The 15,928-nt window shown below is 42.6% G+C and overlaps 1 protein-coding gene across 1 annotated transcript in view; it reads right to left on the reverse strand.

Moving 5' to 3' along the window:
- Nucleotides 1-15,928, reverse strand: part of LOC106577129 (folliculin) — a 26,874-nt gene continuing 10,946 nt past the window's right edge. The window contains exons 4-12 of the mRNA XM_014154888.2: nt 4,079-4,300; nt 3,699-3,865; nt 3,464-3,555; nt 2,393-2,556; nt 2,065-2,178; nt 1,844-1,967; nt 1,504-1,632; nt 1,140-1,242; nt 1-827 (exon numbers count right to left, since the gene is read on the reverse strand). Of these exons, the coding sequence (XP_014010363.1) occupies nt 620-827; nt 1,140-1,242; nt 1,504-1,632; nt 1,844-1,967; nt 2,065-2,178; nt 2,393-2,556; nt 3,464-3,555; nt 3,699-3,865; nt 4,079-4,300 (1,323 nt within the window). The 3' untranslated portion in view covers nt 1-619. The remainder of the gene's footprint in view (nt 828-1,139; nt 1,243-1,503; nt 1,633-1,843; nt 1,968-2,064; nt 2,179-2,392; nt 2,557-3,463; nt 3,556-3,698; nt 3,866-4,078; nt 4,301-15,928) is intronic.

Consider the following 15,928-nt stretch of genomic DNA (forward strand, 5'->3'; position numbering starts at 1 on the left):
TTTCAGCTCAAGCAGTTCTTTTATTTGAATATCTCTGTACAATGTGTTAACAAACTATTGAAACTTTTATAATAAGTTAGACATAAAGTTGTGGATAGTGTTCCAATAATAATTCCCTTTGATTAATACAAAAAAAACAGATACTAATTACTTATTACGTTTTACATAATGTATCTGAATAAATTATTAATTTAAAACTGACCCATGAAGTGGCTTTTTGTTCTTTATTGTGAAGGATGGATTTTAATCAAGTCAGCACCTGGACACAAACATATCCCTCAGTCAGTCGATCTGTCATTACTCACTCATTCACACTCATTTTCTTTCCCTTTCTCTCTGTCCGTTCGAAATACAGTAGTAGATACACGCAGAGGGTGCTGGGAGGAGCTATAGGACCGGCTCATTGTAATGGCTGGAAAGGAATAATGGAACGGTGTCAAACACATCAAACATACGGAAATCCCGTTTGACTCCGTTCCATTTATTCCATTCCCGCCATTACAATGAGCCCACCCTCCTAATACCTCCTCCCACCAGCCTCCTATACTGAGATACAGTATATTTCACTCCAGCTGTATGGTCTCTCCCACTACCTCTCATCTTCTCCTCCACTGCTCTCTCACTGGCTAAGGGGCCTCTCCCCTCCTCTGACAGCGGTCATCAGATGGCTCTTGTAGGTCTTGCTGAGTCCCGTCATCCAGAACTTGAGCAGCCTGACGTTGTCCTCTTCCCCAGGCCCCGTGGCACCCAGCAGGGCCAACACCTTCTGGGTGTCCTCCCTCCCACGCCCATCTACCTTGGAGAACTTAAACAGCACCTTCACTTTACTAAGGAATTGAAGGGATAGAGAGGGGGGGTTAAGGGGAGGATGGGTATGGAGAGAAGTGGGAGGGAGAGGAGTTATTGGAATTTCCCAATGATTCTGGACTACATTAAGCATTCCACATCATCCTGTACTGCACAGCCAATGTAACCAGGCTGGGGCTTTGGGGGGTTTCATAGGGGGACTTGTTTGACTCTTTAATGCCCCACTATCTACAGTTGCATACCTACATACCTCTGTTTAGAAAAAGCCAAAGAAATGAAACTTCAAAGTTTAGGGAAATTCCCTGATTATCAGAGGGGTTGTTGTTACTCACTTCATCCACTCCTCCTTCAGACACAGCAGACAGTGAGAGACCACATCCACTGACAGGTTCTCATTGGACAACGCCACCTCGATCTTATTCAACAAAGTGGGACCTGAGAGAGGGGTGGGGGGAAGAAAGAGAAGGATAGAGAGCAAGGGAATGATAGGGGTGAAGAGAGACAGGGAGAGAGCACGAGAGATGCAGGTCAATAGATTGAAACTGGAAAGTTAATGGAGGGAAATTTCACACGACTAATTGCATCTCTTTGACCTTTGCCATGATTGTTAACAACTAGAGGCGTCTTGAAGAAGACATGTATAATGTATACCTTCATGTTGATGATGTATATTGTCCAGATGGGGTATATCCTCACCTTTATCTGTAGGCTGTGAGTTGGTACTGCTGATGTTGAACTGATAGAGTGAGAGGATGTTTTCTCCACAAGCAGCAGAGTACAGAGAGCCCCTCTCCACACTGACCACATCCACCAACACTGAGAACTCTGGGAAGGGACACAGCAAGATGGACGTATTTTAGGATTTGAAACCTTATGAAAACCTTTTATTTGTTAAATTGTTCTGTTCGCACTTATAACTAATATCATTATCACGCAGTATTTTATTATTAGCATATTACTATCATATGTAATAGTGATTATAAGCAGACCTCCAAATAGAGCAGTAACCACAGTGATGTATTCTGGGTTTGTGTACCTGAGGAGCTGACGTGTGTGGGGATGGGCACGTCAGGGCTGAGGCCCAGGAAGTTACATCGGTATGCTTCCTCATACTGGGCGCTGTACGTCACAGAGCGGACACAGCCCACCGGGAGCAAGGCCTGATGGGATATATACCAAACCATGTGATTAACGATGAATGTTAGGAGGAATATTCTTTAAAGGGGGATACGATGAGTAAACTTTTGATTGGCTGACCTTCAACATGGTGAATGCTGAATGGATGAGCCCTGGGTCAGCCCCTCTCAATATGACCTGATTTCCCATGAGCACGTGCCATGCTAGCTGGCGGAAATCAGTGGTACCGAGTACCTGTGTACCAATCAGATAACAGATATCATCACAAGGAAACAGCCAGGAAATGCATTCACAAAATAAGTTGATATTGGTTTCCCTCTTTAACCAATTGGTTCACAAAGTTGTTTCTTTTGAAACCAAGTGGTTAACAGAATTAAGTATGACATATGATGTGCTAGAAATGAAAGTGTTCATGATGTGGTAGGGAGAAAGGCACACCAATGTTTACCTGTCTTAAATGTCTCAAGGACCTGAACTTTGGACCAGGATACCCCTCTGCTTTCCCCTCGTCAAACAAGAAGTCTCTGTACAGCTCGCTCTCCGATTGGTGGCACTGGGGTCTAGTCCCGCCCCCTTCTGCTCCTTCCCAGCAACTCATTTCCTCCTCTTGCTCTGAAGACAACAGGACATTGTTAAAAAGACCTACAAAACACCCAATATCGGGACTTATTCCAAGATATATACTGTATATATACTGTTATTTTATTTAAATTGATTTAGCCAGGATAGTGAACAAAGTAACAATTGCAACTATTTTCCTGATTGGAAGTATTCAAGTGTCATAGTGACTTGCAATAATAGAGCTGAACAGGGGGGAGCAATGGAAACATTTTTGTCCCAAAAATGGTAATCAGAATGGAATGTGTGTGATATGGTTGAGTGAATCACATTGTAGCTCTCTGTCCTCATGGTCTAACCGTGTTAATCACACGTTTACTGTAGATACAGACTCCTGTTCCACTCTGACACACTGGGAAAACACATGACTTCTCATGATAATGCAGTCAGGAACGCTTTACCCTGATATCAGATCACACCCTTTTTATTCACTTCTTTTAACTTGAGCCATATGGGGTAATATGTCTCTCTGACTAGTGTTAAACTGGTCTCACGGTGTCTCCCACCTCTAGAGTTATCCTGTCTGTCTGCCTGTCTGTCTTTCTATGAGCACCAGCGTGTACCTGTCTAACATTCGGCCTACTTGTCTGTCTCTCTATGAGCACCAGCGCATACCTCTGTCTCTCTATAAGCACATGCACATACCTGTCTGTCTCTCTATGAGCACCAGCACGTACCTGTCTGTCTCTCTATGAGCACCAGCACATACCCGTCTGTCTCTCTATGAGCACCAGTGCGTACCTGTCTGTCTCTCTATGAGCACCAGCGCGTACCTGTCTGTCTCTCTATGAGCACCAGTGCGTACCTGTCTGTCTCTCTATGAGCACCAGTGCGTACCTGTCTGTCACTTTATGAGCACCAGTGCATACCTGTCTGTCTCTCTATGAGCACCAGTGCGTACCTGTCTGTCTCTCTATGAGCACCAGTGTGTCCTCTGTGGGAGCTCCCTCCAGCAGCTTCTCTGTCAGACGACTACCACAGGCCTTCAGTAACCTGCAGGAGAGGAGAAAACACAAGAGAGTGTATCAAACAACTGGGATAGACAGAACACTGCACGACCACCCCTGATGTTGACTGTATGTCTGCTATTGTTTAGATTAACCTTAGTGATCATTAGCGACAGTTAGCTGTCTCACCAGCTGAAGGAGGAGTGCAGGCTGGCCCAGAGGTTGGTGTGCTGTGTGAGGGAGGGCAGGGAGCGGGCCGCGTTACCACTCCTCTGGTGGGGGAAGACAGCAGGAGAGAACACACTGTTCATCCTCACCGCCCTCTGAGGACACACACACTGCTCACTGTCAAACACCTGTAGAGGATAGGGGGAGGGGGGAGAAATAAGAGGGAGAGAAGTCAAACATGGCCCCCCTATTCTGTCTGATAGTAAGAGTTAGTGTTCATGTTTATTTGTCTTATGTTTTATGTTCACGTTATGAATAGTAAGTGTGTTTTAATGTGTGTGTATATATCTATGTCCCATACATTTAACATGGTGTGTTAGTTTGTGTGTGTGTGTCCTTACCTTCAGTGCTGTGCTCTGGAGACTCTGTATAGTGAGTCTGAGGTGGCGCAGCAGGAAGGGCCAGGAGTTGATGAGGTAGATCCTGTCCATGGCTACCATGACGATACTGTACCACCGCTGGAAGCCCCGGGCCAGGCTGTCCTTGATGAAGAATGTGTGAGAAAACACAAAACCATGCTGCTCATCCCCAAAGAAGATAGGACCCTCACGACCTGGACACACCTAAAGAGGCAGGGAGGGAGAGAGGCAGATGAGAGAGGGAGGGTACTGAGGGGAGAACAGACATTAGGAACAGAGCAAATGGAATGGCATCAAACACCTGGAAATCATGTTTGATGTATTTGATACCATTCCACTGATTCCGCTCCCGTCACTACCACAAGCCCGTTCTCCCCAATTAAGGTGCCACCAACCTCCTGTGATATCTATCTATCTATCTATCTATCTATCTATCAGGGGTCTCCAACAGGTAGATCACGCAGTAGCTCGCAGCCCACCAATAAGTAGCTCGCCAAACAATTCTGAAAGTACATGCAATTTTCACGTGTTCCACCACAAACAAATCTCAGAAGTAGACTCAGACACCGCAAGCACCCAGCTACTATCTAATCAACGCAACATTGACATTATCCCACCCCTGGTTAGTCACCAGGGCCTAAAGTCACGTTACCATAAAGGTGCAGGTGAACATTTTTGTCTCATCTGTGATATTTTGGTTAAAAGAATGAAATTAAACAATATAATTACTTCTTACTACAAACATTAAAAAGAATGTCATCTGTTTGAGTGTTTTTTTTTATTTACATTTTTATAATTATTTATTACAAAAAAACACAAGGAAGGGGTAACATTAAAGTATTAGAACATGAAGGACAAACACTACAGCATCAAGACACTATCAAACATGTACCAGTCTTTTTCTGCAACAGAGCCATCCTTATGTGTGAGGGTGCGTGTGCATGATAGTGATATAAAATATATGTATGTCATAGTTTCCTTTTTCATGCACAATCTTGTGAAACCCGAACCCTCCAAGATCCCCCCACAGTTCCCCAATAGCTGTCCCTCAACCATTCGAGACCCCTTCCACAGTCACCCCCCACCCCCGGAAGAAAATAAATAAAAAAATACAATTAATTCCATTCCCCACCCCCAAGAACCCCCCAATGCACCAACAACCAAGAGAATGAACTAAAGAGAAAAAAGGAAAAGACAGAAGAAAACAGCAAACAATGAAAAAAAAATAGAAAAAAAGAATGAATTTAAAACAAAGGACATCAAGGACAACTGAAATCATAACAGCAATGCCTACTTTATATGTTTGTGTGCATGTCTGGCACTATTACATGTATGTGTGTGTTCTTGTATGAGTTTATTTGAATGAGAGTGTGTGTATATGCATGTGTACAAACACCTGCATGGCATCAGCCTCAGGCAAACCGGCCTTAGTTAAAGCCAGACCCACTGGCTCCAGGTCATCTACAAGTCTATGCTAGGTAAAGCTCCGCCTTATCTCAGCTCACTGGTCACGATAACAACACCCACCCGTAGCACGCGCTCCAGCAGGTATATCTCACTGGTCATCCCCAAAGCCAACACCTCCTTTGGCCGCTTCTCCTGCCAGTTCTCTGCTGCCAGCGATTGGAACGAATTGCTAAAATCGGTGAAGCTGGAGACTTACATTTCCCTCACTAACTTTAAACATCAGCTATCTGAGCAGCTAACCCATCGCTGCAGCTGTACATAGTCCATCTGTAAATAGTCCATCCAATCTACCTACCTCATCCCCATACTGTTTTTATTTACTTTGCTGCTCTTTTGCACACCAGTATCACTACTTACACACCATCATCTGCTCATCATCATCTATCACTCCAGTGTTAATCTTCTAAATTGTAATTACTTTGCTACTATGGCCTATTTATTGCCATACCTCCTCATGCCATTTGCACACACTGTATATAGACTTGTTCTTAACTAGCCTACCTGGTTAAATAAAGGTGAAATTTAAAAAATAAAAAAGTTGTAAAAACACTGCCACTTAGTGTCATTCAAATGTACTTTTATTATGTTTTATTTTGACTTTTTTCCCCCCTTTATCTTTTGACCATCATTCTCTCTCTCACACAGCAACTCCACTCCCACTTGTCTCCAATTCCACATACCAACCCTCAGCTTCCCTCAGCCCATCCCATCTATCTCTGCTGGCCACCCACTTCGTGTTTCTACACAACACATATCTTTCAACTATGCTATGATGTTTAACGTACAATTTCAATCTATCCAATCGAATAGAATCTACAGATTGTGTGTTGAAGATAAATACTTTTACTAAGAGTATTAGTATATTAGTAATTGACTGACCCGGTCTCTCCAGATCTCCTAACAGTACTATTTCTAGGGTCAATTTTAGATCAATGCTATGCATTTTCAGCCATTCCTGAACCTGAGACCAGAAACAGGCTACCTGAGGGCAATACCAAAATAAATGGTCTATTGATTCTGTATCCTCACAACAAAATCTGCTGAGCTTCGATGATTTTATTCCCCAAATATTCAACATTTTGTTGGTGGCAAGAATTCTATATTGTTACGAACCCCTTTGGCCCTGCAGTCTAGGGGGGGATGGAAACAAGACCCGTAACATATCTCATGCAAATCATAACAGTGAAAAGGAACAGTGAGAACTAAAAACAGACAACCTAAACCTACTGTCAAACACTTTAGGTTTATTTTTCAAACATACGGTAATGGGGGGGGCGCTGAGCTGGACCCAAGGAAATATTTAAAAAAGAAACCTAGGCTAGTCTTGCCTGCTTCAAGAACAGCTAGCCAACTAACCAATAAAATACAGTGGGTGGTCCACCCAGTTCTAAGTACCCCAGTTCTAACTAGGGTACTTAGACAAAGTTTTCCTACGGGTAATGTATGCCCAAGGGTGACTTGGCTTGGTATCCCCTTTTCCCACCAACAAACAAACAGCCATACACCACAGCAAAACATACTCACATGATAACGGACAATGTGAGATGTAGGCGCAAATACAAAAGAGAGATAGCTCCCGAGACAACTGATTGGGTTTCTTTTAAACCAAGGGAAAGGGGATGTGATTGGGTAAGGGAAAAGGAGCAGGTGTGTCTTCAGATTGGCGACTGATGACTGCCACCTGTAACTAGGGCAGAAGGAGAGAAAACAAACACACACAGGATACCTGTATCCGTAACATATATAATATGTCTTGAATGTTGCGTTGTTTTATATATCAATATGGAATCGGTACATAAAAAATCTGTTCCTAACTATTTTGCAATCTGTATGGCACAGTTGTCAACATCCTGGTCGTCAAATGAAACTGGTATACTTTCCTATTTATGCTATTTTTATTCCTCCGCTAGTTTTGATCCTTTATATTGGGCAGACAGACCAGTTCCCTACCTCCTCCCGCTGCCACCCGCCTCCTCCATTTTTGGGGCAATGCTGTAATCAATTGGTTGTACTCTTGGATTGAGCAGACCTTCCCGTACAATTCTGATAACTCCATGAAGGACATAACTCTACAATATAATTTAAGAACAAAATACCCCTTTCAAACATCTTTCCCATAAATACAGGTATTTTATCAACCAGCACATTTGAGTTCAGCCATAATATTTGTTCTATCTTTTCGGTGGGATGAAATTGAAATTGTAGCCAGCTCTGCAATGCTTGTTTGAAAAAGACAGATACTTTGAAAAAAGTATCATTTTCAATTAATCGAAAATGAGACATGGCAATCTGCACAAAGGCAAAAAGGCAATTTTTAAACAATGGATGAGCTTTTCTTATTAATCTACTTGAGAACTATTTAGGGTTCAAATAAAACTTTTGAATGAGTGAAGCTTTTAGAGAGAGGTTTAGTGCTTTTATATTTAATCATCTCAACCCACCCAATTCATATTCATTATGTAGATAGGCTTGTTTTAATTTGTCTGGTTTAGCATCCCAGATAAAGCAAAATATTTTTTGCTCATATGATTTGAAAAACGAATCATCAGGAGTAGGCAGCGCCATAAGTAAGTGAGTAAACTGAGAAATGACTAAGGAGTTAATCAGGGCAATTCACAAAAAACAAAACCACAGCTAAATGCAGCACTAACCTTTGATGATCTTCATCAGATGACACACCTAGGACATTATGTTATACAATACATGTTTGTTTTGTTCAATCAAGTTCATATTTATATAAAAAAACAGCTTTTTACATTAGCATGTGACGTTCAGAACTAGCATACCCCCCGCAAACCTCCGGTGAATTTACTAAATTACTCACGATAAACGTTCACAAAAAACATAACAATTATTTTAAGAATTATAGATACAGAACTCCTTTGTGCAATCGAGGTGTCCGATTTTAAAATAGCTTTTCGGTGAAAGCACATTTTGCAATATTCTGAGTAGATAGCCCAGCCATCACGGCTAGCTATTTAGACACCCACCAAGTTTAGCCCTGACCAAACTCCGATTTACTATTAGAAATGTTTGATTACCTTTGGTGTTCTTCGTCAGAATGCACTCCCAGGACTGCTACTTCAATAACAAATGTTGGTTTGGTTGAAAATAATCCATTGTTATATCCAAATAGCGGCGTTTTGTTCGTGCGTTCAAGACACTATCCGAAGTGTAAATAAGGGTCACGAGCATGGCACATTTCGTAACAAAAGATTTCTAAATATTCCATTACCGTACTTCGAAGCATGTCAACCGCTGTTTAAAATCAATTTTTATGCCATTTTTCTCGTAAAAAAGCGATAATATTCCGACCGGGAAAGCGTGTATACGTACAAAGAGAGAGAAAAATTGCAAGTAGACACAGATTGTAAAAGACACATAGAATAAAAGATAATTCAGGATTCATACGAATACTCCTTCTAAAATTCTAGCCACTATCCAAACGCGCTACTTTTTTTCAGTCGGGGCCTGCAAAGCCACGATTCAGCTTTTTGCCGCCTTCTGAGAGCCCATGGGAGCCGTAGGAAGTGTCACGTAACAGCAGAGATCCCCTATATTGGATAGAGATAATCAAGAAGGGCAAGAAATTGTCAGACAGGGCACTTCCTGCATGGAATCTTCTCAGGTTTTGGCCTGCCAAATGAGTTCTGTTATACTCACAGACACCATTCAAACAGTTTTAGAAACTTTGGAGTGTTTTCTATCCAAAGATAATAATTATATGCATATTCTAGTTTCTGGGCAGGAGTAATAATCAGATTAAATCGGGTACGTTTTTTATCCGGCCATGAAAATACTGCCCCCTAGCCATAACAGGTTAACATAAAACTTGCGTCATCGGCATACATGGACACTATTGTTTTTAAGCCTTGGATTTCTAATCCTCTAATGTTGTTATTGGATCTGATTTTAATAGCTAGCATTTCGATGGCCATAACGAATAGATATGGTGACAGCGGACACCCTTGTTTAACTCCTCTTGACAATTCAAAACTCTCTGAGAAGTAGCCGTTATTTACTATTTTACACCTGGGGTTGCTATACATTATTTTTACACATTTTATAAGAGAATTACCGAAATTGAAAAAATCCAGGCATTTATAAATAAAATTCAGTCTTACTTTATCAAATGCCTTTTCAAAATCTGCTATAAATACCATTCCTGGCTTCTTATATGTTTCATGATGTTCTATTATTTCTAGTAGTTGTCGTATATTATCTCCAATGTATCATCCATGTAAAAAACTGATCAGGACGAACAATACCTTGTAAAAACCCTTTTAATTCTGAGTGCTATGCATTTTGCTAGTATTTTTGCATCACAACATTGGGTAAGGGGCCTCCAGTTTTTTTTAGATAGACCGGGTCTTTATATTTGCCATCTGGGTCTTGTTTTAATAATAGAGAAATCAGATCTTCCTGCTGAGTACCTGACAGACTACCATTTCTATAGGAGTAGTTAACCTGTTGAGGACAGACGTTCCGCTAGCGGAACCCCTATCCATTGTGAAGGGAAACCTAATATAGAGGAGTGAGATACAGGATATTAGAGTCAATAATTGCAAGGAACGACAGAAAAGTAGGCTGTTAACTAGGGCTTTACGACCCCTGGAAAATAGCATAGTCGTATGCGACCTAGTGTCCGATCAACAGACACCTCTGTAGAAAAAGTTGAGAGAGAGAGTGATTATCCTGGGATGATTGTTCGCATGTGAGGTGAATATATTGTTCAGTCAACAGTCGCGAGAAAAGACAGGCTCGTCTACGCGTGAGATATAAACAGTGTGTCAGGGTCCATACAATGATCATTCTAGAGGGAAAATTCTATATTGTGAGAAGGGAATACATATGATAATTACAGATAGAAGTTTTAAATTGAGTTATAATCAGAATTTTAGAAACACACACATGGAGGGGGAAGATAATTAGTTGCGTGAATATATTGTTCAGTCAACAGTCGCGAGAAAAGACAGGTACTGGTTCGTCTACGCGTGAGATATAAACAACGTGTCAGGGTCCATACGAATAATTATTCTTCAATTCTAGATTAACAACGGTAAATAGCATACACATAAAGATTAATTGCAAGTAGACACAGATTGTAAAAGACACATAGAATAAAAGATAATTCAGGATTCATACGAATACTCCTTCTAAAATTCTAGATTGTGAGAAGGAGCAGAATAACTACGATAGTAATTTAACAAACATGGGTAGTAAATCCTCTAAGGGGATCCCGGTACTAACGGGAGATGAACGTTTTATGCTGGGAAAAGATAAGAGGAACATCTATTTTGGGCCGAAATGGAGGAAGAAGTACGGTTTTGATGGCTGTTTAAATGTTGAAAGATTGGAATCATTGGTTAAACAAATACATAGGGTCTGTGGGGATAAGACAGAGAAGCAGCGTACAGAAGGCCTTGACACCGCTCGTGTTTGGCTGGGAGAAGCTAGAAAAAGAGCGGAGGGGGCCAAGAGTAAGGGAGTTACTAAGAATGAAGATTTGGGTAGCCAGGAGCAGACAGAGAGGACTCCCACGGCTCCCACAGAGACACCACCTAAGCCCAAATTGTACCCTTCCCTGGCAGACCAGGGGTGGCAGGAAAACCCAGATAACGAGGTGGTGGTAGTGAGACGGAGACAACCACATCAAGTGCCGCCCGTACCGTTACCCCCTCCCCCGTATGCTGGTCCTCGGGGAGCTGAGGGAGGTAGAGAGGAAGAGACACAGGAAGGAGGACAGGATTTAGCAACTTTATTGAGAAAGTGGATAGAAACAGAGGAAGGGAGAAAGATGGGAACTAGGGGAAGAGAGCGTGTTAGTGGTGCTGCACAACCCAGAGCCCTCAGTAGACTCGTTTCCCATAACCAAAGTCCGGATAGGAATAGACAAGAGGAAAGTGGGGATGATTCGGAATGGATAGAAGAGAAGGAGAGGACAGTCAGACAGTACGCTCTGATAGCCTTACCTAACCCCCGAGCTGGGGATGACGGACAGGGGCCGACACTAGAGGTATATAGAGCATGGACTCAGAGGGATATAGCCAGGGCAGTAGAAGGGGTAGGACATCCCAAGACAGGAATGGATGGGTTCAAGAGCTATTTGGAGGCTCTGGCAGCCAGCTTTAAACTTAACACGGGTGAAGTAGAGAGAGCAGTTAGACAGCTGGTGGGAAAAGATTGGGCAGCAGTTCAGGGAAATTGGGTACCAGGACATGGTGATTTGATAGTAGTGCCCTGGGCGATAGATGGACAGTATGTCGAGAAAATCACACAGCTGTGTAATAATCTGAGGGACCACTATCACCGACATGCAGATTTCTCTAAGGTTCATGAGTGTAAACAAGAAGACAGTGAGACTATAAGCCAATACGTAGAGAGATTAAAGGACGTGTTCAACGCAAATAGTGGGTTAATAGAACCCCCGGTAGTGGATGGATTTGATGCCCCGTATTATCAGCAATTAAAAATTGCTTTCCTCAGTGGAATGTGTCCCGAGATAAGTCGTGCCATCAAACAGAACCTCGTAGGGTGGGGGCTAGCAGATCTGAGAGAAGTAAAGAGATATGCAGTACACTATGAGCAGCATGGAAAAAGTGAGAAAGAAGAGAAGGAACGGAATGGAGCAGAGTATTTGATGGCCACTCTAGGAGAGATTTCAGAGAGGGGTAGAGGTGACAAAAGAGAACGGAATAGCAGGACAGGAGAGAAAGAGGAATACAAGTGTTTCAATTGTCACAAGATAGGACAAGTTGCTAGAAATTGGGGGGAAGCCACTGTCCCTGTTCTAATATCTAAACTATGCCCAGTAAACATGTTGGGCAGAGATGTGATGACGAAACTAAATGTGGCAGTCACTCCCACTGAGAGGGGAATGAAGGCATACATTGTTAGAGACAATATGGTCGTCTGTGGGGACGGGGAACCATGTTATTGTTACAGTCAGGATTTGCTGAGGGGGGGGGATAACAGATATTCCTAAAACCTTGATGGAACTCTCAGACCAACTGGTACCAGGACTAATTAAAATGTCTCCCGATGACTTACACTGTACTCTCTGCTATAACAAACACCCAGGTCCAGATCCTGTCTATGAGGAAGCATTACTTAAAACCCCAGAGAGAACTATAGGGTTAAAGTGGTTACACTATGACAGCACTCATGTTGCTGCGGAAGTGGCGCTACTTCCACAGAACCAGACATTGTTCCGAGAAAGATGGAGCCCCCATGTATCTCTTGCCATGGAGCCCTCGGAAAGGTGGGAGGACATGGGCCAGTGGGTGTCACAGGGGAGGAGAATCATGACCTGGGTAGACATGAGTAGTGGAGATCAACACAGTCCCTCAACCGAGAGGTATCGCAGGAAACTAAATTGGAGAGCAAATAGTGTTCCTGCTGTACATCTGGATGAGTGTGTCAGAAACTGGAGGGGAGGAGTACCTGTTAACAGAAGAACAGGAAATAGATTTGGAAAAAGTCCCTGAACACTTATGGTCAAAAGGTCCAGCAGATGTAGGATTAATTAAAGGGGTAGTTCCAATACAGGTTGTACCTAAATTGGATCATAGGCCGTATCAGAAGCAATATCCCATGAAACCCGAGGCAATAAAAGGTATTACTCCAATTTTTTTGCAATTAAGGAAAGGAGGGGTAATCATCCCAGGTGATGAAGCATTTTGTATCTCTCCCCTGTTCCCAGTTAAAAAAGCAGCTCCAAGTACGGATTGGAGGATGGTAATGGATCTACAAGGGGTTAACAAGAGTATCATTCCACGGGCTCCATGTGTACCAGATCCACATTCATTGTTAAACCAATTGAAACCCGAGAATGCATACTTCACAGTGATAGACTTGGCGAATGCTTTCTTTAGCATTCCAGTACACCCCGATAGTCAAGGGTGGTTTGGGTTCACCTTTCTGGGGAGCAAATGGACGTACTCGAGGACTCCCCAGGGATTTTCGGAAAGTCCGACGATTTACAATCAGGCTATTACCCGAAACCTAGGCCAGTTTGACCCTCCACAAGGAAGCCACATTTTGACATATGTAGACTACATCTTGGTGGCGAACCCCTCTCAAGAGGGCTGTAAAGCTGACACTCTAGCTCTGTTAAAGTTCTTGGCTGAGCAGGGCCATAAGGTCAGCCGGAAAAAGTTGCAGCTGTGGAGGGAGGAGGTCATCTACCTCGGACACACCATAACACAGGAAGGGAGAACACTCAACTTGACCAGAAAAAAGCAATTTTAGGAGCACCGAAACCACTCAATAAAAAACAGATGAGTTTTCTTGGTATGATCAACTATTGCCGTGCGTGGATGCCCCACTTTGCATTACAGACTGGAAAGCTCAGTGAGCTAATATATGGTAAAGCTATGGCAGCCAGAGAGAAGATAGCATGGACTAGAGAAGCAGAAGAGCAGTTTACTAGCATCAAGAAGCTGTTAACTTCCAGCACTGTCTTAGCATTTCCCAGATATGATAGACCCTTTACACAAACCGTGGATTGTAGGGATGGGTTCATGACGTCTGTATTAACACAGAAACATGGGGGGAAAAATAAGCCAATCGCTTACTACTCCTCCCGATTAGATGAAGTAGCCCAGGCTATGCCACAGTGCTTGCAATCTGTGGTGGCAGCCGCACAGACAGTAGAAGACTCTGCTTCAGTGGTACTTTATCATGATCTGACCCTAAAGGTACCGCACGCAGTATCCATTTTGCTATTAGAACACAAAATGGCTTACATGTCACCAGCAAGACATCTGTCATGTATGATAATTTTGTTAAATATGCCTAATTTAACAATTGAACGTTGTACCACTTTGAACCCCTCCATATTGGTTCCAATTGAAACAGATGGCAGCCCACATGATTGTAACGGAGACTGCGAAAGTTGTTTTACCAAGACCTGACTTGACAGATCTAGCCTTACCTGACGGGGAACTGACTATGTTTGTAGATGGCTCATCAAGGAAGAACCCTGACGGCACAAATGCAACAGGTTATGCTGTAGTAACAGAAGTTGAGGTTTTGGAAGCAGAGCCCCTACCTAGAAACTATTCAGCACAACAGGCTGAGATTGTTGCACTCACCCGTGAATGTCAGTTGGGGAGAGGTAAACGAGTAACCATTTATACTGACAGTGCTTATGCTTTTAATACGGTACACGTCTTTGCAGCCCAATGGAGAAACAGAGGAATGGTAACCACTTCTGGTAAACCAATTACGCATGCCCAGTTGATTTTGGATCTCTTAGATGCTGTACTTCTACCAGAAAAGTTTGCCATTTGTAAATGTGATGCACATACTACAGGGACAGATAGTATTAGCAATGGTAACAGAAGAGCTGATCAGGAAGCAAAGAAGGCAGGCCTCAAGCCACAGCCACCGACACAGCAGTTCTTAAAAGAGGCAGCAGTTATAGATGGAACCATATTAAAAGATTGCCAGTCTAGAGCGCCAGTAAAAGAGATTTCGAAATGGGATGAGATTTGGTATCATGATGACTTGCCCATATTACCTAAGTCATTGTTTAGATATGCAGCAATATTGATACATGGGCAAAGCCATGTGTCAACAGGAGGGATGGTGGAAATAATAAGAAAACACTTTGTAGCATACGGAATCACAAACTACTTTAAAAAAATGTTCCAGATGTGTTATTTGTGCACAGAATAATCACCAAGGTAGACAAAGGGTACAACAGGGAGAATATCCCCAGGCGAAATACCCTTTCCAACAACTAGAAATTGATTTTATTGAACTCACTAAAAGTGAAGGAAAGAAGTGGTGTCTAACTATCATAGATAAATACACTAAATGGGTAGAGGCTTTTCCCACCTCCTCCGCAGATGCAATGACAGTGGCCAGGGCATTATGCCATGATATCATTCCTAGATTTAGTCTAGCAGAAACCATTTATTCCAACAATGGGTCCCATTTTTCCAATCAAATTATAGATAACATTGGACAGAAATTAGGTATAAATATGAAGAAACATTGTTCTTATAGTCCGAAATCCGTTGGACTGATCGAGCGCATGAACGGTACTATTAAATGCAGGTTAAGAAAGACTCACATAAGCACCGGTAGAAATTGGGTACAATGCTTACCCATAGTGTTAATGACCATAAGGATAACCCCTGACAAAGATGGATTATCTCCATTCGAGAAGGTGTTCGGGAGGCCTTATAGAATGCCTGAGTTAGGAGAGCTGGACCAGGGTCATGTTGAATCAGAAGATACCATTACAGAACACATGAGGAAATTATTTAATAACCACACCCGTATGTCAAAGATTTTATGCCCAACAGGTGAGCAGCAGAGTAAGGTGACGCATAAGGTCCAACCGGGAGATTGGGT

This window comes from Salmo salar, chromosome ssa02, assembly GCF_905237065.1.
Source record: "Salmo salar chromosome ssa02, Ssal_v3.1, whole genome shotgun sequence".
Classification (NCBI taxonomy): Eukaryota; Metazoa; Chordata; class Actinopteri; order Salmoniformes; family Salmonidae; genus Salmo; species Salmo salar.